At 36.5% G+C, this 23213-nt stretch overlaps 4 protein-coding genes across 4 annotated transcripts; 1 reads left to right on the forward strand and 3 right to left on the reverse strand.

The window, feature by feature from the left end:
- Positions 1 to 1643: 1643 nt before the first annotated feature.
- On the forward strand, positions 1644 to 4220 carry LOC112022506 (ribosome-binding factor PSRP1, chloroplastic). Its single transcript, XM_024055117.2, has 5 exons — positions 1644 to 2095; positions 2476 to 2619; positions 2711 to 2974; positions 3614 to 3722; positions 3809 to 4220. The coding sequence occupies exons 1-5, from the start codon at positions 1790 to 1792 to the stop codon at positions 3937 to 3939; spliced, it is 954 nt and encodes a 317-aa protein (XP_023910885.1). The 5' UTR covers positions 1644 to 1789; the 3' UTR covers positions 3940 to 4220.
- Positions 4221 to 4500: 280 nt separating this feature from the next.
- On the reverse strand, positions 4501 to 8874 carry LOC112022505 (subtilisin-like protease SBT3.9). Its single transcript, XM_024055115.2, has 10 exons — positions 8644 to 8874; positions 8452 to 8543; positions 8251 to 8348; positions 7312 to 7467; positions 6538 to 7211; positions 6351 to 6430; positions 5783 to 6028; positions 5578 to 5692; positions 5287 to 5473; positions 4501 to 5173 (listed from the first exon to the last, which is right to left on the reverse strand). Exons 1-10 carry the CDS (start codon positions 8872 to 8874, stop codon positions 4611 to 4613), a joined length of 2442 nt encoding a protein of 813 aa, XP_023910883.2. The 3' UTR covers positions 4501 to 4610.
- A 3282-nt stretch (positions 8875 to 12156) lies between these two features.
- On the reverse strand, positions 12157 to 14458 carry LOC112022516 (transcription termination factor MTERF8, chloroplastic). The gene is made up of 2 exons (XM_024055130.2): positions 14040 to 14458; positions 12157 to 13928 (listed from the first exon to the last, which is right to left on the reverse strand). The coding sequence occupies exons 1-2, from the start codon at positions 14326 to 14328 to the stop codon at positions 12634 to 12636; spliced, it is 1584 nt and encodes a 527-aa protein (XP_023910898.1). The 5' UTR covers positions 14329 to 14458; the 3' UTR covers positions 12157 to 12633.
- Positions 14459 to 15726: 1268 nt separating this feature from the next.
- On the reverse strand, positions 15727 to 20827 carry LOC112022514 (uncharacterized). Its single transcript, XM_024055128.2, has 3 exons — positions 19070 to 20827; positions 16371 to 16450; positions 15727 to 16263 (listed from the first exon to the last, which is right to left on the reverse strand). Exons 1-3 carry the CDS (start codon positions 19931 to 19933, stop codon positions 16131 to 16133), a joined length of 1077 nt encoding a protein of 358 aa, XP_023910896.2. The 5' UTR covers positions 19934 to 20827; the 3' UTR covers positions 15727 to 16130.
- Positions 20828 to 23213: the final 2386 nt, after the last annotated feature.

A 23213-nucleotide genomic window follows, 5' to 3' on the forward strand; every position in this document is an offset into this window, starting at 1 on the left:
AAATATTTCTTAGTAGAACATTGTTGTAGTTGCTATAAATTTTATTACTTAAACTCTATAAAGTGACGTGTCAATAGTAAATATAAATAATTAAAAAATTTATTTATTATGTTGTTGACGTGACGTCAATTACATTTAGATAATACTAAAAATATGTATGGGGGTAAAAACCAATTAACTCATTTGAGGTTGAACTTCTATCCGAAACAATTAATTTGAAGAGGTAGGCTTTAAAACTAACTATTTTGTAATGACAAGATACTCAAGCTAGGAAGACTTTAAACATAAAGACAAAAGGTAAAAAAAAATACCTCTTTATTTATTAACTTTCCTTAAATTGGCCAAGGAACACTATTACACTGGTAGAAAAGAACTACATCAATTCAGTAGTTCACAATAATTTCTCTCTTTTTAAGTTTAATATTTTCTTGATCCCTATAGCAAGTGGGATCTTTTCCTATTTATAGCCTCATTGCTCTTATTTGGGCCGTCCATTTGTAGGGTAGATGATCCTCTTGGTGAGATACTTGTCACATCTTCCTCTTCCCCTCATTTTGAGGCTTAAGCTAAGTAATAAACTGTTGTGACATAGTTCAGAATGTTCATTTAGCTGTAAATAAGGCATGGCTGGTTGGTGCAGTGCATTTAATACAAAAGAGATACGGCTTCGTCAAAAAGCTTCCTTAAACTTCTACTTAGGTAGATCATTATTCCCTTAGGGTGACTTTTTGGGGTCCGTTTGGATAGCACTTATTGTTGCTAAAAGTTGCTAAAAACTGATTGTTGTTGAAAACACTGTAGCAAAATAATTTTTAAATGTGTGAATAGTATTGTGGGACCCACTTTTAATATTAAATATTGTGTGAACAATGCATAACAGTGCGTAAACAGTGCACGCACAGTGTATTTTGTCCCCCCAAAGTCAACAAATGCGGCAAAAAAAAAGAAAAAAAAAGAAAGAGAAAACGCAGTTTCAAAAACGCAACGCAATTTAACGCCGAATCTAAACCCAGGCTTGATAGACTCCAATTGTCTGTTTAGGTTCTTAAGTTTTTCGCTCTCCTTAGCTCAGACCTCAAATTTGAATTTCCCCCGGATTGCTTAGTTTGGGCCTAGGCCTCCCGGTTGGCACTCATGTAGGCCCCCTCCAAACCCAAACTTGCCCATAATTCCTTGGGCTCATCTTGGCTCACACAAAAAGGTTTACAATAAATCACCACCATCATCACTTTTATTATATATCAATCACAATTTGTCACCTTTAGATTAAAAAAATACTAAAAATTTTGTTGTATGGATATTTCTTCATATCATGTATTCAATTTCTTTTTTCCATTTTCTTTTCTCTCCCTTCTCACCCCAATTGACGTAGCATAGGTCTAAAGCCACAATAAATCTTGTAATCGTTGAGGTAGTAGTATATTGTAACTAGTGTACAATAAAAATGATGTCAAGAATAATTTCATATGATTTGTAAACATAATATTACACTAATCACAATTCATCATTTCAATAATTATGAAATTTGTTCTAGCATTCATATTTTTTCTTTTTCTTTTTTCTTTTTTTGAAGTCAAGAACCAGATTTTTTTTTTTTTTTTCAATTTCAAAGCGCACAAGATGTCAAGATTCCAAATTTATTGAATTGGATAAGGTGGTGACACTGACAGCGACACAATCCGTATCCAGATTCCAGAATTTGCTGTTTCCATCGTCTATATTCCTTGAACCTCTCAAAATCCCTCCATTTTCCCACACTTTCTCTCCATCCAGACACTCCAGCTCCGAAATGGCTACTCTATTATCCTCCTTACAACCCACACTTCAGCTCCCCCATATCCCATCTTCACCATCATCATCTTCTTCTTCTTCTTCAGTCTCTCTCCTCAGCCTTACCACCTTCTCCACCAAGCCTACAAACTCACTAACTTTCACATTATCCAACTACAAATCCAGTTTCTTGAACAACCTTAAACCCATTTCCCTCTCACCCAGAAAAAACCATCTTGGCAATAGTGCTTCACACTCTGTCCGAATGTCCTGGGATGGTCCACTCTCTTCCGTGAAGTTGATTATGCAGGGCAAGAATTTGGAGGTATTTGCAGTTTTGCACTTAACCCTTCTCTTGGTACCTTAGAAAAAAAGTAGAATTGGGGACCCTTTTCTTTGTTGCTAAGAAAAATTATAATAGAATATACAAAGTCAAAGACTCATGTCTTGGTTGCTAAGAAAAATAATACTAATAGAATATACATATTTCAGTTTCATGTTTTCTATTTCTCTTTTATTAACCTATTTATCTAATGAAGTTAGGTACTTGTGAAACTTATAGATTTATGTATGAAGTTCTGTGAATGCATATTGAACAATCAGAATGGGGTTTAATTTTGTCTGGTTTGTTTGATGTTCATTTGGTTATTATATAAATAGGACTTTGTCAAATTGATATGAGAGAATGTTTATGGGTGAATATAGTTAACTGAGACTGTCAAGAAGCATGTGGAAGAGAAGGTGGGGAAGGCAATTGCTAAGCACAGTCATTTGGTTAGGGAGGTGGATGTTAGGTTTTCGGTTCGGGGTGGAGAGTTTGGGAAAGGCCCAAGAATTCGGCGGTGTGAGGTATTGTTAATGCTACTTGGTTATGTATTTTTTTGTGATTTGTAAGGTTGTGTTAAATGGGTCATTGTATTCTGAGATTGTGTTTTTGTAGGTTACATTGTATACAAAGAAGCATGGAGTGGTTCGAGCAGAGGAAGATGCTGAGACCGTCTTTGGGAGTATAGATTTGGTCTCATCGATAATACAAAGGAAGCTGAGGAAGATTAAAGAGAAGGAGTCCGATCACGGCCGGCACATGAAGGGGTTCGACAGATTGAAAGTTAGGGAGCCTACAATACAACCAATGAAGGAAAAGACAAATGATGAAGAGGAAGATGCCATTTCTCAAGAAGATGATGGAGAAATTATTGATGAGGTTGCTACTTGGCCTTTTCTGTTTATCTACAAATTTATATATTTTCTGTTTATTTTAACTCTTGTCCTCTTAAAAGATCACTTTTGTTCCCTTTTCATTCTAAATTTGTCATTATATTTCAATTTCCCAAATCCAGATCTTGATCTTCTTGGGCAACACTCTTATGTTAACAATTAATATTAGTATCCCAGCACTCTTAGATTAGGATCATGCATTTCCTAGTTGTAAAACTTTTTATTCCAGAACTTTAGATTTGAACCTTTGCTTCTCTCTTTCTCAAACATTAGACTGCATTTTTACTCTATACCAATAATATATATATATATATATATAAGGACTGCCTTTTCAATTGTATATGCATATTGTTAATCTTCTTACTTAAAAACTTTTACAATCAAATTGTAGCATAAAATTGAATTACCATTATAAAGTGATTGGAAATTTCATCTTTCTCTTCTTCAAACAACAATTAGGCACTGCATATTTGTCTTTAAAATCTGTGCGTCAAAGGAATTGTGCCAATAATTGCAAAATATTTTAATGTTGTTCTACTGGTAGTCAGGTCATTCAACTGCTAACCTAGATGAGCTGTTCTTCTCCAGCACCCACTCGCACTCACCCCATGTACCTGTCTTTCAGATTGTTCGTACAAAATACTTTGATATGCCACCTTTGACTGTCTCTGAAGCAATTGAGCAACTGGAAAATGTTGATCATGATTTTTATGCTTTCCGGAATGAAGAAACTGGTAAATACTTATTGTGTCACTTTTTTTTTTAAACATTAATTATCATAATCATCCTGGGTCCAATTTTTCCCTTGCCTTTGCACCAGGTGAGATTAATATCGTGTACAAAAGAAAAGCTGGAGGATATGGTGTTATCATACCAAAAGAAGACGGTAAAGCTGAGAAATTTGAGCCCAGGGTGGTGGAACCAGCTAGAGAACCCTCCTTGGCAGACTAGATGTACCTAGCAAAGGAATATCCTTTTTCAGAGATAATTTAACTAGCTATGTCTTCAAATCAAACGGCAATGATGTATTTGGAGGACTAGGCATGCTTAGACAAGCCCGAAACGTTTAAGATCAAATGAAGAAATTTTGAGATGTATGAACATATGTTTACGAGGGTAATTAGTTATTGTAAGTTGAGATGCACCACGTGATTTCCAACACAAATGGAGCAGATATAACATGTAATTACTATGCAATCTGTAAATGATAATTAGCTCTCTCTTTCATTCTATTCTCTGTTTTATACCCTTCTTTTTGTCTAAACTTAAGAGGCTATGACAATTTAAGTTACTGCTGTGCTCTCTTTTCTATACTTCCACAACTTCAAACTCATGTTTCTGTTAAAATGCCAGTTCTTTATCTTATTTTTTTTGTTATGCTTGAAAAGCATATTTTCTGTGCCTTGATGGGTTGCTAAATTTAGGCTTTTAAGGAGCCATTGAACTAATATCAAAATAATCTAAATGGATTACCCATATCAAGAGTATCAGAAGCAGTTTTGTTTGCTTGCATAATTTTAATGTTTAGAGACTGCAACCATTTTTTATTTTATTCAAAGTCACTATGATAACTTTACAATTTTAATTGGACATGCTTGCCTATCCAGATCATTACCTTCTGATCAATCATAAGATTCTACTATCTCAGTTCTCACAGATATTGGACTTCTTACAGTATGCATCCCATCAGTCCAAGTCAAGCTTCCAAAAGAGTATCCTGTGCTCACTTTCTGAGTAGAGGAAACCCTAACAGTGAAAGAGATTGTCTTAATCATAGAATTGAAGATCAATGTATTAGGTTTTACTGCTATAGTTATGCCACGCGGAGGCTCAATAATGGCCACATATCTGGAATTAACCGCTCCAACATTTGTGACGGTTCTGGTAAGAGTCGTTGAATTTCCAAGGGTTGGGATAGTTATAGAAGGGAGGTTTACGTCCAAAATAGAGGGTTGTTTTATGGGGCAGAATGTGGGATGCTCAGTAAGCTGGGAAATGGCAGAGTTGTTGTTGCCCATGGCACAGAGGTACTGAATATAATCTGCTGTCCCCATGTCATACACAAGACCAGGATCTGCTGCCCTGTTTGAGTTAACAATTCCACCACCATAATCGAATGGATCAGCAAGTTTCATTGGCTCTCCCTCTGCAAATACTGGTTCACCGGATGGATCAGTAGTCCATGCTGCAGATTATGATTATACCGTATTAATTTGATGCGTTTTAAACAATGCATGCATCTAAAGTGTAAGTAGCAAAGAACATTGCAGTACTTGAAAGAAAGCGCAATATAAGTACCTGTGGTTACAAGTGCTGATTTGATAGCAGCAGGGGACCAATCTGGGTGCAATGATTTGAGCAATGCAACAATGCCTGAGACATGAGGAGTTGCCATGGATGTTCCTGATAGAAACTTATATGCAATTTCTGGGTTATGAGGAGAAACTGCTGCTAGTATATGGACACCCGGGGCAGCTACATCTGGCTGTGTCATTAGACCACATTGGAACACCAATGAGACAGATACCAGTAATTTCTGACATCCCACATACAACTTTTCTGTATTAGCTTTGAATAATAAGGAAATACCTTCAGTATTGCTGGGCTGATGGAACTAGGCCCTCTAGATGAGAAGTATGCCACGTTGGTTGACACAGGTCTACCGAGATGTGTTTTGGAAGGCCTAATCCTGACAAGTGGATTCCTGCAACAATTATGTCATTTATGAATTTGATATCAACAAGAGCAACCATGGTGATGATTACATCTTTGATAGCATGGACAATGGTGATACCTGGTAGAGCGAATGTAGTAGAGTATCTGGGTACCAATTTCATAGCTTACTTGAACACAAGGGAAGTTATCATCACATGAATGCAGGGACCTACTGGGATTTATAGCAATAATTAGTCCCGAACAACCAATATCTTTGACAGACCATGCAGCATCCTCTACTGCGTTCTGATTAGAATTTGAAGTGAAGCAGAGCGCCACATTTCCAGCCAACCAAGTATCATTTGGTGTGAGAGATTCGCAGTGACTGTATAACAACTCCAGGTAACAGGAAAATAAAAGCTGAAAATTGTTATTGACAAAGTCATAGTTGAACTAAGGTTTTCTTTAATGGTTATATGCCACATACTCTCATGCAAAGAGTAGGCGCAATTACTTGCTAAAACTAGAGGGAATAATATGATGCAGACATGAGAAGTGCATCATATACCTGATTAGATATTTAAGCTATACTAGTCCTTAGTAGACGGCCCATGTGAAGGGAATTTAGAGGGCATGGTGAACACAATACATATAATGAAATGTAAAGACTTTAAAGCAGCACTATGTTCTCTGTAGGATATATGTACCGGGGGGATAGGAGTTCTGGCACCTCAGGGTAGACCAGATTGATGAACCCTGTATCCTTTCCTGTAAACATCGCTTGGCCCTACAATTAATAACCGTTCATTGCAACAATGTAAAGAAACTGATGAGACATGGATTTTTATTTTTCTTCCTTTTTTATGAAGTGCATGATCCGGTGTGGAGTATTACCATTGTAGTCCAGTTGTTTCCCAGGGTGATGGGTGTAGGGAAAGACCGGTCTATAGTGCTTGCTGCAACAGTTATGATCCAAGGTGATGTGTTCTGTATCGTTTGAGCACTTGGGCCAGCATTTCCAGCTGCACACACAACAGTGATTCCCTTGGCCACAGCATGGTAGGCACCAATGGAGATCCCATTGTGTATCTCCAAATCAGGAAAGGGAAGATCAGGGGCAATGGACAGTGATAGCACATCTACCCCATCATGGATAGCTTCATCAAAGGCTTTCAAAATGTCAGCACCTGTACATACTCCTCCTCCATACAGATTCCAGCATACCTTATACATAGCCAGCCTGGCAAGGGGTGCGCCACCCCTTACAGTGCCAACACCTAGTCCATTGTAGCTCACATTGGCCACGAAGGATCCACATGCAATTGAAGATGTGGATGTTCCATGTCCCAATCGATCTCTTGGGGACAAGCATTCTTGATATTCAGTACTGTTGTATGGCTGTCCATACTCAGCTTGGAGTCCCTTGATGAAGTAACGAGCTCCAATAAGTTTTCTATTACAGGTCATCCTTGTATTGAACAGCTCTCCTGACTCACAAATGCCCCTCCATCTAGAAGGAATTGGCCCTAGACCTTCATCTCGGAAAACTTGGGATTCTGGCCATATCCCTGCTGACCATTTATTGGGATTAGTTTGGTGAGAGATATGAATGCACGCGCTTGCACACAACAAGCACGCACATGTTCACAGAGAGGAGAGGAAGAGTACCTGTATCAATGAGACCAATGATAACGCCATTGCCCATCTTAGATTTGTGCAGGACGTTAGTTGTAGAACACGAAGACAGTTGAAGGTAGTCCCAACTTCTTGTGGTTTGTAACTTATGAAAGAGATTGGGTATGACTTGTAACACAGTAGGTAACTCTGCAACCAAACAAGAAATGTAGGACAATGCTTTAAATCTGTGGTAAGGAGCATATTTACAACAGTTGAAATTTGGAAAATGTTTGTGTCAAATATTGTCTTGAAATCATAGCTTTTATCTCTTAACTTCTTTTTGCCCTAGCACAGGTGTGGGATCCAGAGGTTGCAACCCTGACTGATTCAAGGATTAATTGCAATGGATCAAGCAGGGAAAAAGTCTTTTTTACTGAATGTAGAACTTTTTTCTTACATGAACTTTGTTTGGCGAGGAGTTGTTCAGCAAGTTTCTTTTTTAAAATGAGAAAAGTCATTAAACACAATAAAAGAAATTACAAAAGCTGGCAGCTGAGCTGCAGACCAACAAAGCCACATCTACACAAACAAAACAAGGAGCTGAAAACAAGCTAACAGAATACACAAACAGAACCAACAGCTAACTACAACCCTCAAGACTCAAAGACAGAAAATGGAGTCCACCGCTTTAGGCTTGAAATCTACTGTATTAAAGATTGCAGGACTATAATATATAATTCTAAAACCTTCAAATTTCACGACTTTTATGATTTATTTGTTATTGTACAATCATTTAATGGCATTTGCTCTGGCTGCAGTGTGCTTAGCATGTAACTCATGTTGATGGCCTTGTTATTTTTTACTTTATGTTTCATGGTTCCATCTGCTTTCAAGTTCATTTCTTCACAATGTGATGACTGTAGCACTAGCACCAATAAAGAAGACTTGCATGAATGTAGAAATGTTCCGTAGTTCTAATTGAAGAAGTACCTGATATTGCTTGCGCTTGAGCCTTGGTCAGCTTGGCTGCAAAACCAGAGAAGCCATGTTTGTAGCTATAGACCATGGCTTCTGCAGATGCTTCTATGCTGCATAAGTACATATTGGCCAATCAGTTCTGGCTCAAGCTATTTCTGAACTAAAGCCACCATCAACCTGAAACCTCAAGGAATTATGTTTCTCATGTTATACCTTCCAAGGACTCTAGTAAGCATAGTGTGATGGGTTTCTGCAAGGAGCTCAGGATCATCATGCTGCCGTGCTCCCATATAAACGATGTAAACCTGTTAATTCTCACTATATAGTTAGTTGCCAAGAATGGTTCAAGGTATGAGAAGGAAAGCAACAGCTATACTATAGGCAAACAATAGTAAAACTTATTACATTGCTTTTGGCTTCAGCAAGAGTGAGCACAGTATGTTGCTCATTTAGAAACGAGAGAAGACACAAGAAAACAAGTGAGAGAGTTCTGTTGCTGCTCTTGCTACAACGAACTGAGTTCATTGTGCGTGTATGCATGCGTGCGCAAGCGTGAGTGTGAGAGAGAGAGATAACGGGGAGCAGGTTATCTTTTATATTGACAATGGAGGAAAAAAGAATACTGATGATTCTCATGTTGCGTTGATTAAGCAAAAGCTACTTTATCTAGAATAAACCAAAAGACTAAACAAATGCATTTCACATGAGGAAACCCGTTTATTACTGCTTAGATCCCTATCCTAGTAATTAATTGTTTATATCTGATATGAGCTATGACTACCTACAATGATAAGAAAGTGAGTACTTTTTTTTATATTTTTTTTAATAGGAAAGTGGGTACTTGATTCTAAGTGCTAACAACTTCACCAAGGGTCGAGATCATTCCTTGTAGTCATTTTTTTTCCTCAGAAGACTTCTTTCAACGCACTATTAATTATTTAACAACTTTTTGTACTACTAGTCCAAATTTTAAATTTTTTAAATTTTTTGTAATCGTTTACCAAAAAAAAGAAAATCCTTTGAAATCTTCTTTGTAGTCCTCTCAGGATTGTAAGGCTACTATTTGTCATATTATTGCTGACGTTATAGGAGTATTCTTGAAATTTCTTCCATGCCAGTGCTGCATAATCAACTAAGAAGCACGGATACTTTATTTAGAGTGTTATATTATGTGGCTACACTGATATTGTATTAGTTATTTTATGTTATAATTTTTTAAAAATTGCTCGTGTCCTTGTATTGTAATTGTGTCTGTGCTTCCTAGATAATCAGTACAATTACTCAAAACGATTTGCCACTTCTTCCCCTCTTTTCAAAGGGGGAATTGTTCTGCTCCCACTTTAAGTGGATATTTTTGATAGACATAAAGCAAGTGAAGTGATACCTTGGACGACTTGGACTGCTTCAGAATAGTTGAATATGAGTTGTTAGTCCCTTTGGAAGCAACATAAAGGAAAAAGAAAAAGCTCTCTAATGTAGAAAATTAAAAATTTGTAACAAGATATTGAAAAATATAGTGGAGGCATACTCAGAACCAACTACAACAAAGGAACTGTTTTAGGCCTTAGACCAACTCTTTAAATTAGCTCCAGTGATCTTATCTCTAGAAGAAAATGAAAAATTATTCCTAACTTCCATGTGTACTTTTTTAATCTTGATAATATTCTATAATTATATCAAAGACTACTCGAACACACCTTTGGCCAAATTGATTCTTCAAAATATTTATTAAAAATATAAAGCTGGGGACCAAATAAACTACATCCTTCACTTGGTATTGTCTGGAACCATCTGTATCGGATCAATATGTTCCAAACTTTATTGCATACAAAACCTCATTTTCCATTACTTTGCCTCATTCTTCTTCCAAACCAATAGACAAATATTCTTATTGAAATATATTGAGTTGATTTTTACAAAAAGAAAGTGAAAATAACCAAGCCAATTAGAGGCACCCAGGGGAAAACGATGCATCTATACAGACAAGATATAAACTGTTGAGGATGGAGATGAAGACACACAATTTGGCAAGGCACATCCTCCACTGACAGCACTAGAAAAACTTTGACAAACCAAGACCTTTTAAACTCAAAATGACTGACTGGTCTGGGCAACTTTTATGGCTCTTCCCCAAGTTAGATGTGTCCTAGAATCAGAAAAGAAAGAAATAAGCTGGATAGAGCAACTGTATGCAAGTACAATGAATATCGGCTGTCATTAACTGTTTCTTTTGCTGCTAGAGCTTCAGCACATGGGAGACGCATAGAAAACCTTTCAGGCTTCAACCAACCACCACGGCACCACCTCTTGCTTTTGCTAATTGCTATAATGATCACAGCAGGAATGGCTGCATCACAGTTATAGTTTTTAAGAAATTTTGGAATTTAGTTAAGAGCCATAGGGTGTCGAGGAGATAAACACCTTGAGGAGCTTCCTTGAGTAATTAGTATAACATATAGAGACACACTTAAACCCAAAAGGCCTAAACCCAATGGATATGTGCTCAATTACGTAATATTAACCACTTATTCTTCTTATCTTTATTCAATGTGGGACTTCACTCACACGTGTAACCCAACAATCTCCCCCTCACGTGTGAGTCTCTGCCACTCTGTGGGCTTCAAGACTTCTCTGTGGGCCATAAATAAGTCCTACTCGCTCCCCCTTGCTTAATGGACTTTTCACTTCATCAGCGCGTCATCCATGGGTCTCTCATACGTCATCCATGAGAACCACGTGTCAACCCTGCACGCACATCCATGGGAACCCCGCATGTTCATATCCATGGGAACCTCGCACCATACCATTATTTAGCATCACGTGAGTCTCTGCCTCTCTGTGAGCTTTGAACAAGTCTTACTCACTCCCCCTTGACTAATGGGCTTTTCACTTCATCAATACGTCATCCATGAGTCTCTCGTACGCCATCCATGGGAACCACGTGTCAACCCTGCACGCACATCCATGGGAACTCCGCACGTTCATGTCCATGGGAACCTCGCACCACACCATTATTTAGCACCATTAGCAATATTCCAGGATCTTTGTGTGTGGGCCATTTTAGGCTTTCTCTGTCCCTGCTAGGTAGGGACCATGAACATTTCACCACCTTTGCCACACACCACCATAGGCTCTGATACCACTTGTCGGGGAGATAAACACCTTGAGGAGCTTCCTTGAGTAATTAATATAACATATAGAGACACACTTAAACCCAAAAGGCCTAAGCCCAATGGATATGTGCTCAATTATGTTATATTAACCACTTATTCTTCTTATCTTTATTCAATGTGGGACTTCACTCACACGTGTAACCCAACATAGGGTTCTTTGTGTCAACAAAGCTACTTGTAATTTGATCTTCAGTAGGCAAAAAAATCAATACAAGCACAGCTGCTGCCGACGCAATTAATATAAATGCTGATAAACAGGTATGGCCTTGTTTTATGAAAATAAGATTCATTAATTGATTTCCAGATCAACTAACAAGTCAATAATACATTTGATTCGAATGTTGTCATAACATCATGTCCAAATCACCTTTCGCACTTTCATCCCATTATCAGAAGTGACATTCTAACAAAATAAGTGATATTAAGGCTAAATGGCTGACAAGATTTAAGCATTGACTCCCACTATTCACCATCTACTTTTGGTGCTAAATGGACAAAAATAGTTAATACCAGATATCATAAGATGCAATCTCATATCATTAACAATCTAAACCAACCAGTCCATTGGTTTACATACAACTAATACAAGGCATCCAACTTCCATGACAGCACGGGATGTTAGAGAAACATCATAAATGTATCTATTCAATAAAGGTGCACATGAGTGGGCTCTTTACAATGAACATTTGCTGATGATCAGGTTGATGGTCCTGTCGTGGGGGAAAAAAATTCAAAAGAGCCAAACTTTCAGAAATAAGAGCATTATGCTCTATTCCACAAGTCAATTCCATTGTAATAATTCAAGTTAGTGGATGAAAATAAGACATATTTTCAAAGAATTTTTTATCCCTCCCACTAATGGTTGCTAGAAAGAAAGGAAACAAATAATTGAGAGACAGAAGAAAGAAGAAACCAGCTTCTTTCTTAACATAGCAAAGATAAATATACAGTCAGTTTCAAATATTGACGTGACCATAATAAAGCTTATCCCAGAGCAGATTTCCTACTGCTCAAGCTTCATACCTTTCAGGTCTTCCATTATTTGAAGAATCATCTCAATTTTCTGTACTCCCCAAGTTGCAATTGTCTGCACCAGCTAATATAGTAAAAAGGGAATTTGCATACATCACAAGTAGCTGATGAAAGAGTTTCAAGAAATTATTCAATAAAGCTGTCATAAGTGCCTCAATTAAGGAAAGGAACATATTACTGTCCAACTTATCTAACCTTCATTGCAAGTTAGATTCTCAACCACATGTAATAATTTTTTCTCTTTCTTCTTTGTTGAGAATCTCTTAGTTGAAACAGTTAACAGCTTATTGATTGACATTCCTTCTCCAGTAATCTTCTTCTTTGCCTCATACCTAACCTTAATTCTCTCATCAAGCTTGTAACCAAGGAATGCCGGAAAAGCCAACAATTCTCCAACTTCACGACCCATGTCCTCTATCAAGTACTCCATCTTTTCCTCCAAAGAACTATGATTGTATTGCAGTATCTGTGGGTGCTTTGTGCTCATAGAAACAATGTCACTGTAAGACAACCCATAACTCAAGAATAGCCAAATTACCTTTCGCAAATTCTCACAGCTTGTTCTGGTCACAGATCCCATTGCCATTGCCATGTCCCTTGTCCTATATTTATACCCAATCTTCACCAAAAACACTAGTTTATACTTGAGGTTATCAAATGAAAGGCCTAGAAACAAGGGAGCTTTGATCAAGAACTTGAAAATATCGTTGGAATCCAACCCACATTGCTTGAGAAACTCTATCCTGGGACGCAATTTCCGCTCTTTGCTAGCACTAACCACGCTTGGGAACACAAGAAAAATCTTGAAAATTTCCTGATTATTTAGGCCAGCAAATGACCTCAAGAACTCTACATGGCCCTCCAAATGCTCCACACTGTAACTTAAAATCATTGGGAGCCTACGCACCACATTCCCTGTGGCATCCTTATCTCCCCCACTAAGATCTAAAAGGAACCCGATTCTAGGTATCAACTGACTTTCCAAATTATAATTAAGAATTTCCGGACGCCTTACAATCAAATCAATACCACCATATGGGCTAAAAAAAGTAATGGTCCTATCGATCTCTTCAATTGGCCTAAGACACACTGCTTTAGCTAACTTGACATGGTTGAGCACATAACCAATCTTTTCACTTGGAACTCCACGATCAAGAAGCAATTTAACCTTTTTATCAAAACCCACCAAGAATCTAGGATCCGCGGTAGTCAAAAGGTGCTTGAGCTGCATAGGCTCAATCTTATTTTCCAATTCATCACGCACAAAACATATAAATGGATCAATTTCCTCAGCTGTTAACACACTAGGACATTTGATAATCAAGTAACTAAGTGTAAGGCTATCGATTCTAAGCGATAGCAAAGAACGAACCCGAGCACGTATTGAATCCAAAGATGTCAATGCAAGAGTTGGGTTTTTGTCCAAGACTAATTCAGTTTCTTTATCTTCAAGTCCAAGTTCTCTGAAGAATGGAAAGAGAATCCCTGAAACAAAAAACATAACAAATAAAACATATCCCTATAAGGGAACATGACAATGAGAATATTTGGAAAGACTACACTGTGTTTGAGAAATTGACTCTGAGAGTCACTCACCTATATCAGTGTGAAGATTGGTGGGGGAGTTGATGCAACTGCATTGGATTGAGATATGTTTAGTGGGTCGAAGACCCAGTTGGGGAAATAGCGGTTTGAGCTCGTTTCTTGAGGCTTTACTGAACTTTGAGATAGAGAACCCTTCGTGGGGATGGAAAGCTGAAGCTGAAGAGAGTGAAAAGTGAACAGTTGTGAGAGGGATTGGAGGGTGGTGAAGAAGAGTAATAGAAGAAGAAGAAGATGGAGAAGAAAGGATTGGGTTTGTGAACAAAGTGAGTAGTGCAACCATTTGTACTCAACAACCAGCAGGTGAGTTTAGCGCCTAGTAGAGTGTTGCAGCAAGACGCGGGTGTCTCAACTTTCAACTGCGAAGTTAAAAAATATGTGAAATTTGTGGACTACGAGGAGAGAAATGGGATTTCCTCTAGCGAATGTTCTTGTATAGGCCAATGTTACGTCTTTTTAGATTTTTGGTCCAACCAATGTATACCTTCAAGGCCTTGCAATTTGGAAACTAGGCCCATTAAGGAAACTTCATAAATGATTTTTTTACCCAAGTTTTTCTTAAATCATTTACCCAAGTTGCAAGTTTTTCTTTTGATTAGCACTAATCGAGTGAGCTTGTTAGACAAGCATGACCATAGTCAACAAGTTGTTCCTCCTAAAAGGAAGCCTGAAATTTGGGATATAAGAACAATATTTGTGGGAAACAAACACATCAAGCCGAGATTCTCACCATAATCAAAGTGATTCTCTCAATTTTTACCCATTATTGCAGCATCAACACCCATTTTTGACCATAACCTATGCCAACCTAACTCCTATAATTCAAAGTCCCTTTACTAGAACGACATATGAGACAATTTCTAACACTAAACACTCCTTCAAAGAGATTACTAACTTAAGTATCAAAGTATTAGACCGGTACCACACTAGTGTCATCTAAGTAACTTTTGTTCTTTTCAAGTGTCCAAAGGTATTCTTTTGAGTTCATCATCACCAAATTAGTCGTGTAATCACTAATTCATCATTCGGTATAAATTGAGAAACTTTGATATATTTCCCTAAGTTTAAATGATATTTAAGTAAGAGGCCTAATGTTACATGCTTAAAGTGACCTAGTTAGACTCGATAATGGCATTTGAAGGTGGAAACCCCAATTGCAAGTCACAATGGAATAAAACATGACTGGATCATGGGTCTCTTATCCTTTCTTTGATGTAGGAACAACTAGAGTGAACCAAGTCAGGACAAGGAGGAGCAAAGGCATATTGCCATCTCTAATGGGGTGATATCAGCACTTATGAGAGAGAGAGATGTTTTGGGAATGATAATAAGATATGTATAAAAAAATTAAATTATATACATCCAGGATAATACGGGCAGGATAGGCAAAATCTATCCTTGTTCCATCCCCTCTTCATGATAAAAAAAAACTATGCAAAACGAGACTAATATGGTCAGAATGAAGGTATTTTGTCTTCCCTATCTAGGATGATTCAAAATAATTTAGTTATATATAAAAGATAATTATATAAATGTGCAAAAATAACTAGTTGGCTGTGAAGTGTGTGGCATACTGCCATGCATCGTAACTTTAATAAACTATTGTAAACAGCATAGTGGAGGGAAAAGGTGTGGTTAATTCAATCAGGAAGCAAAATGAGTTTAATTAATACATGGAAAGTGGAAAGTGAGGGGGTGTGATTAGAATAGGATAAAAGTTGGATTGTCCATACATTTTACCCTTAAGTCTAAAATCAAATTCCAGATCAAGAGTTACACATCAAATATCCTCACAGAAACTAAAAATGAAATCATCACTCCACTTTGAATGAAACAATAAATATTCACACAATGTTGATTGGTTCTGGCAATTGTAAGAATCGCAGAAGCTTGAAGTCCAACTGTGAGTTGACCCCAATTTCTTCCATACAAAAAACATGGTTGTAAATAGAACCAAACGCCAATAGAAGAGCACTAGTGCTATCACAGGGAGAAACATCAAGCAGGAGGTTCTATCACAGACCATTAGCCCTATTAAATTCAGAACTTTTAAGTAGCAGTTCCATCAGGCTTGAGTCGCTTGACTTATCTTTGAGTGTCCTTGTGGCATTTGCTGTTAACTTTTTCTCCATTTTTCTTGCCTGTAGGGAGACCTTTGATAAGGATAACAGATGAGCCTCCTTTTCTTGATTTTCCGCATGATCTGGGAAAAGGCAACCTGCAAGACAATCATAATACCATGTATTTTCAGTTGGCATACAGGCAGCAATGCAAATTGAGATAAAATAACATCAGAAACCTTATGCAGCTAGCAAGTGTACTTGCCTCTTTTTAGGGACTTGAATAAGATCATCAGTTCTTTCTTTATAAACTTCTTCTCGCACACCATTCTGAGGATTCTGTCCCTGCAAAACACAGTAGAGGCAAATATACAATTCTTAAGTCCATACAATCAGGATTTCTCTCCAGTTAGAACCATTAACAGCTCATAGTATTTTACATCCTCTAAAGGAAGGGAATAGAGTTTTCAAGGAAAAAAAATCAGAGAATTCAAACTCTTAAGTTATTCACTGCATAAGGTAAAGTCATGGGAGTAAACCCCTACATATAGTCATGCATGATGCTGCCATTGGTAGCTTTATAACCAGATAGGCACTAACTAAATTGGGATGAAAACTAACTCTATGCAACTGAGGGAGAACAAAAATTAACACATTCACTTGATTGCTTATTACTAGTTAATTCAGTCAAACAAATTCAGAAATATAAAGAGGTCAGACAGAGAGCTTATTCCTCAACAGTTACAAGGAGAGGGGGTGGGGAAAGGATAATAGCTTCAACTGACAACAAAACAAAATCCTTCATGAAAATTATGGCTTTTTAATAGTGGATGAATAGAAACAAATGGAATGCATCCTTACAAAACACAGGATAATCATTACTAAATAGAGAAAAAAAATACCACTCAAAATTTATTTCACCATTGTAATTTTGTCAATAGATAATGCATTTAACAATGAAACCTAGTTATAGACAATGTCAAGTAAGCATTTTGAAACACAAAAAGTCAAATAGTCCATCAAAAACCAGAAAATTTTATGCGACATTAAAATGAGGAGTCAGGAATCAGTAAAGACCTCATGCTCAATATGATATATCAAGGCTGTCTAAAGGCAGAAGGATGAATGTCAGCAGCATTTAATCCAGTCTTTGAGTTAAATAATTGAAGTTTCAGCAACTATTTAAATTCATTTGTACCTATTAATTCATCCAACATATGTAATTACATGAAAGATCAGAAAATATTTATTAACAAATAGGAGAATGTCTAACTTTTAGTTTCTAGGCCTCCTGGAATAAACAACCTCAATAAGATCCAACATTAAAACTTATATATCACCAACAGGAACACGGGGAAAATCCAAATCAATCCTACACATTGCTGCAATCAAATACCTCTTCTAAGTTCAATTTGTTTTAATAATTTAATATGAAACTATAAACACTTGAAAAGTCCCAAAGTAAGAAAAAATGATGAGGTACCACAACAATAAAAAGAACATGAATTTGCTAGATGTGTCTTAATTACATTGAGAACAACACAAGGGAAGAAAAAAGTGTATTTCTGGATAAGGTTTATCTTGGCAAACAATTCAATTAAAAGTATTTTATTAACCAGAATGCTGTTGCAGCCTCTTAAAATTCACAAACACATCGACCAATAAAAAAATTATTAGCAACATTGTTTATTACATATAAAAAAAATGGCACAAATAATCTGCTAAGAAATTGCTTATTACGGTCAAACACTAATCAAATGATTAGCAACATTCACATCATCACTCAGAAAAGTGCAAAGCAATTTGCAGCTTAAATTTTATGACACTATCAAAAGCCATAAATAACGTAATTTAAGCATTTCAAGGCAGAGGATCTGGGCAGTAGGCATAGATGCTTGGCCATACTCTCAACAATGCCTATGCCATATGCTCCCTCTCATATTCTAAAAATGGCCCAATAACTTCATCATATAAGAGTGACATCATGTTAGATAGCAAACCAATCATCTTTATTCTGATGCTTGCTGGTGACATTCCAACAAGCATATGCATGATGAACTTGTCAAAACTCCAATTCACATTTGTCAAGCACTTCACAAACATTGTCTCCATCAATGTTGAATGAAAAACTATCCATAAAATACAAACAATTAAAGAAGAAAAAATATAAGATGACAGTTTTTCAATTAGATAGAAAAATGCTCAAATCAAAATACACCAATAGTCACTAATCTAAGATTGGGGAGGAAACTTATAGTTCAATATAATTTTCAAGTCCAACCACACTAAAATCATTAAAATGTTCACATGAAATCTAGAAATTCCTATGGCATGTAAAATATGAGAAACGGAATCATTCAAGCTTAAGTCTTTGTTTAATTTCAAAACAGACACCAAACTCACAACACGTGCCAATACAAGCTAAAAAGAAGGTAAATAAGAGTTCAACCTCTAGCTGTAAATGACTCAGACCAATCACATTGAAATTTAAAGCATTACAGCTGCATATGAAATACTCAATTCCAGAATGCATTCATCTCACAAATCCAAACGAGAAGATGATGAAATGTGCTTTAACCATTATCAAACCCATCCCTCCCCAACTCTGGATCGTGTAGTTTCAAAACAATACATTTCACCCAATCATCATGAGACTCATCCTCACATAAATTGTAAGACACGACGCCATCAAAACTAACATACTAAACATACAATAACAAAAACCGAAACCCAAATTATCAGATGACTACAGAAACCACAACAACGTATTCACCAAAACAGAATGCCATTGCAATATGATTTTTGCACACATGAAGACTACGACATCCAAGGCACAAGCAAGCAATCAACTCATACATACAAACACACCAACATTCTAAACTACAAAAACCACAAAATTCAATCAAACATAACTTCCCAACTGTAAGCAAATACATATGCATAGAATCAAATCAAACATCTTACTTCATTGGAAGCCACTATAGAATCCGAACCCAAAACTTTCATTTTCTTCGAAACCCCACCAGCATTTTCATATTCATCATCATCAGGATCATCATTATCATCATCATTATCATCGTCATCATCACACCCACCATTCATTCTCTTCCTCTTCCTTCCAAAGTTCCTAACTTTCCATACATTCTTTCTCCTATACACAACCTTCTCACTCTTCCACACCCCAAAACTAGTATCAATCACCGTCACTTCACTTCTCGAATACCCCACCAACTCTCTCTTCTCCTTCTTCTTATTATTCTTCAACTTCATCTTCTTCTCCTCCTCCTCTTCTTCTTCCTCCACATTATTTTCCTTCACTTCCTTCAAACTGTTATTCGAATCAAACGAAGCCGTTGCTGGGGTAGTGACGTATTGGGGACTAGTGTTGTTGTTGTTGTTGTTGTCGGGGGTGGTGGTGGTGGTGGTGGTCGAGGTTAGGAATTTGGGGTTTGTTTGTTTCCTGGGAAACTTTTTCCTGGAAAGTTTGGAGCTTTGGATGTGATCATCATCATCAGCACCGTCCATGAAGAAGAGCTCCGACAATACATTGCTCATTAAACTGTACATTTGTTTGTGTTGTTGTTGTTGTTGTTGTTGATGATGAGTACTGTTTCGGTGGAGTCGGTCGTGGTCGGACTGAGTGGAGCCAGAGTCGGAGCGAGTGGACTCGGTAGGGTTCGGATTCGGGTTCGGGTTTGGGTCATGGTTGAGGAGGAAGTGGTCGAGGTTGTTTTGATCATCGTCGGAGGTTGTCGGGAAACCTTTGTTGGATCGGAGACGGTCGAGCCAGTTGGAACCGGACTTGCCGGGTGGGACCGAGCAGAGCATTATTATTGTTGTTGTTGTTGTTGATTATTGTAAGAGTGACACGTGGAGGGAGGTGAGTGGTGGGAATTGGAGGGGTTGTGTGTAAACCAGAAGAGAGTGTGGAGAGAGAGAGAGAGAGAGAGAGAGAGAGAGAAAGACCTGAGATAGGGTTTTGGTGTTTGAAGCTCGAAGTTTGAAGTTGAAACTCCGATTGCAGATGGAAAGAAAGAAGCTTGAGGAGACTCGAGAGAGTGGGCACACCTGCTTTACCTCCACGTGGCATAGTTTGATTTCATTTAGAGGAAAACAACTGTTGGTCTGTCGGAAGGAAAGACAAATTTTTTCTTTTTTTTGGGGGAAAAAAAAAAAAAATGTTGCCAATAACCACCCACTAAACTAAGAGCATTCTCATTAGACTCTTCAAACTAGTTTGATGCTAAAAATTTGGCTGAAAACCCTAAAGAGCATTTCGCATTAGACTCCTCAAACTAACTTAACGAGGAATAGTCACACATTACTTGTGGCGAGATGTTACTCCTAGCCAATGATAAAGAAAATGATTTTTTATTCCCATTTCTCTCTGCATTGTAGGCTACTATCATCAGACCACCCAAAGACCTAAACACCACTATTCGAACCAACATCAAACCTATAAAAAACAACAACTGTTAAACCCATTAGATTCGAAAAGATTCTCCAAGTTGAAATAACCCACTTCGAAAACCTCCATCAACAACCCATATGTGATTTACTGAGTTAAAGAAGACTCAATTGTTAGGCAAAAATCTGATTCACAGTCTCAAATTGAGCTAAGCAACAGCACCGAAAGGCAAAGGCCAAGTGATGATTCCAATAATGGTGGCAAGGAAGATCGCTAGTGAATTTTGCTGGGTTTTGGCTAGGCTAGGTTGTGTTGGATGGCTGTGGGTTTTGGTATTAAAGCGTGAATAGGAAGTAAAAAATAATATTTAAATGAAATAATGATATAGCATTGAAATCAATGTATGTGTATAAAAAAAATGATAGTTGAACTAAAAAAAAAAAAAAGAGGAGTTTTTTGGATTAGTTTAGCTAAATATTTAAGGAGGTTGATGTGAATGCTCTACACCACAATATTTGTTGTAACTATCCACATGTCTGATTGTAAGTTATGGGATAAAAAATGATGGATTTATATGAAAGTGACAGACAATTAGTTACAATCTACCACATTGTGGTGAAAACTATGACTTAGATTTTGGTACTAGAAGTCTAAAATAACTCCTGAAATAAACAAGTCCCTCTTTCTTTTTTTTAAGATATGATTGAATTTCTAGATTTGCTCCATGTTTTTTGTTATATTTATTATCAAGTCAAGATGTCAATTGATTTTTTGTTTAGATAGGGTTTGAATTTCATATCTTTTATTTCACGATAACAAACGACTTTACCAATTAATTTAATTGAAACCCACACTTCTCACTTTTTTTTTTAACCTGATGGATAAAATAACACACACCTTTTTTTCTTCTTTTTTTAAAAAAAAATTATTTATAATAACACACACACAATAATTATAACTAGCTACAATCTTCTCTTTTTTCCCATAATTATAACCAGTATCACACACTTCACCACAATTGTCTCATTTTATATACTGAAAAGTGGAAAGATGGTAGATCTATGATATAATGACAGACAGTTAATTATAATCTATCACTTAAAACAGTTGTGGCAAAATGTATATAAAAACATGTGATTTTGGTTCACCCAAAATCAAAATTCACTTATCTAGACATCAAACTTTTTTTTTTATTTAAGTTTAAGATTAAATTTATTTTTTACTTTTGCAACAACCCTTGAAATTTATGAGGATTGATTTGGAAAAGTATGCAAATAACTTGTTATTTGGTATGCATTTGGGAATTGTTGAAAAAAGTTTTTTTTTTTTTTTTTTGCCTTTTTCTCTCTCTTTTTTTCCAAATAATATAGCTTTAAGCTTAGCAAATAACTTGTTATTTGGTATGCATTTGGGAATTGTTGAAAAAAGTTTTTTTTTTTTTTTTTTGCCTTTTTCTCTCTCTTTTTTTCCAAATAATATAGCTTTAAGCTTTTTTGGAATAAAGTAGCTTTTAGATTTTTGCAACAAATTTAACATAAAAACTACCAAAAACTCTATATTTTGACAAATAATGGCATGGCCAGTATATGGTGTTTATATAATACTTTGGCCGTTACTCATGACCTTTACCATACTCCACAATTTAGGTCATAGAGCATGTACTGATGAAGGTTTATGGTGGATATTTCGAGTTGTGCATCATCCACCATTAATGGGGCTTGATGAATTTCGCTCGCTTATAAACTCACTTTTCTAAATGGGTTATGCTTTTCTTGTCCATCCTGATTTCTAGATTGGATGACACTTTTTCTTTTCTTTTTTGCTAAAAAGATTTGGATGACACTTATTGGATGATTCGGATCCTATTAGCATTAATTATTCTGTTTTATGAAAATTAATAATCTATATATATAAAAGTGAAAAATGACCTTGCACCATTTAATAGTGAACTAATGGCTAAGATTGAAAGTTGAAAATTCACATTTAATCTCAGCTTTTAAGTTAGAAAAAATTTAACCTTTCAATTTTTATTTTTTTGGACGTTTTCACCTTTCTAGCTTTTACACATCTCATAAACCAATAATTGCAAGGCATCTAAATCCAAATCTATACATCTAAGGTTGCACCACATGCAATTGCTCTCAAAGGTTTTTTTTTTTTTCCCCGTAATTTTTGTAGATTTTTTTCCCCTCAAATTTCATAAAGATGAAAGTTATTCTACATCAGTTTTTTTTTTTTCACCCTCAATGGTTGAGAGTTTATAAAAACCATTTGAAAAATGTTAGGACCAGATAAAGTTACAAAATTTTTGCCACAACTCACTATATGGCGAGTTATGAGTAGTAAGGATGCAGTAGTGTGTCTATTTGGATTAACAACTCGCCACGTGACAAGTTGTGATAAAAATTATGTAACTTTATCTAGTTCTAACATTTGTGTGGCTATATCTAGTCCTAACATTACTGAAAGTCCGCAAATTGTAACAAAAAATTGTAATCTTATCCATTCTTGGCCAATTGTAATAAAAATTGTATAACTTTATCTAGTCCTAACATTGCTTAATGTTGGCAAATTGTGACAAATACCGTGTAACTTTATCTGTTCCTTGTATTGCTCCAACAACTTTCAATATCAACATGTCCTTATCCGAAATAACCTTTGGTGATATTTTATTTTTGCATCTCTACTTTAGGTTGATAA

The sequence above is a fragment of the Quercus suber genome, unplaced genomic scaffold, assembly GCF_002906115.3.
Source record: "Quercus suber isolate HL8 unplaced genomic scaffold, Cork oak 2.0 scaffold_851, whole genome shotgun sequence".
In the NCBI taxonomy this organism is placed as follows: Eukaryota; Viridiplantae; Streptophyta; class Magnoliopsida; order Fagales; family Fagaceae; genus Quercus; species Quercus suber.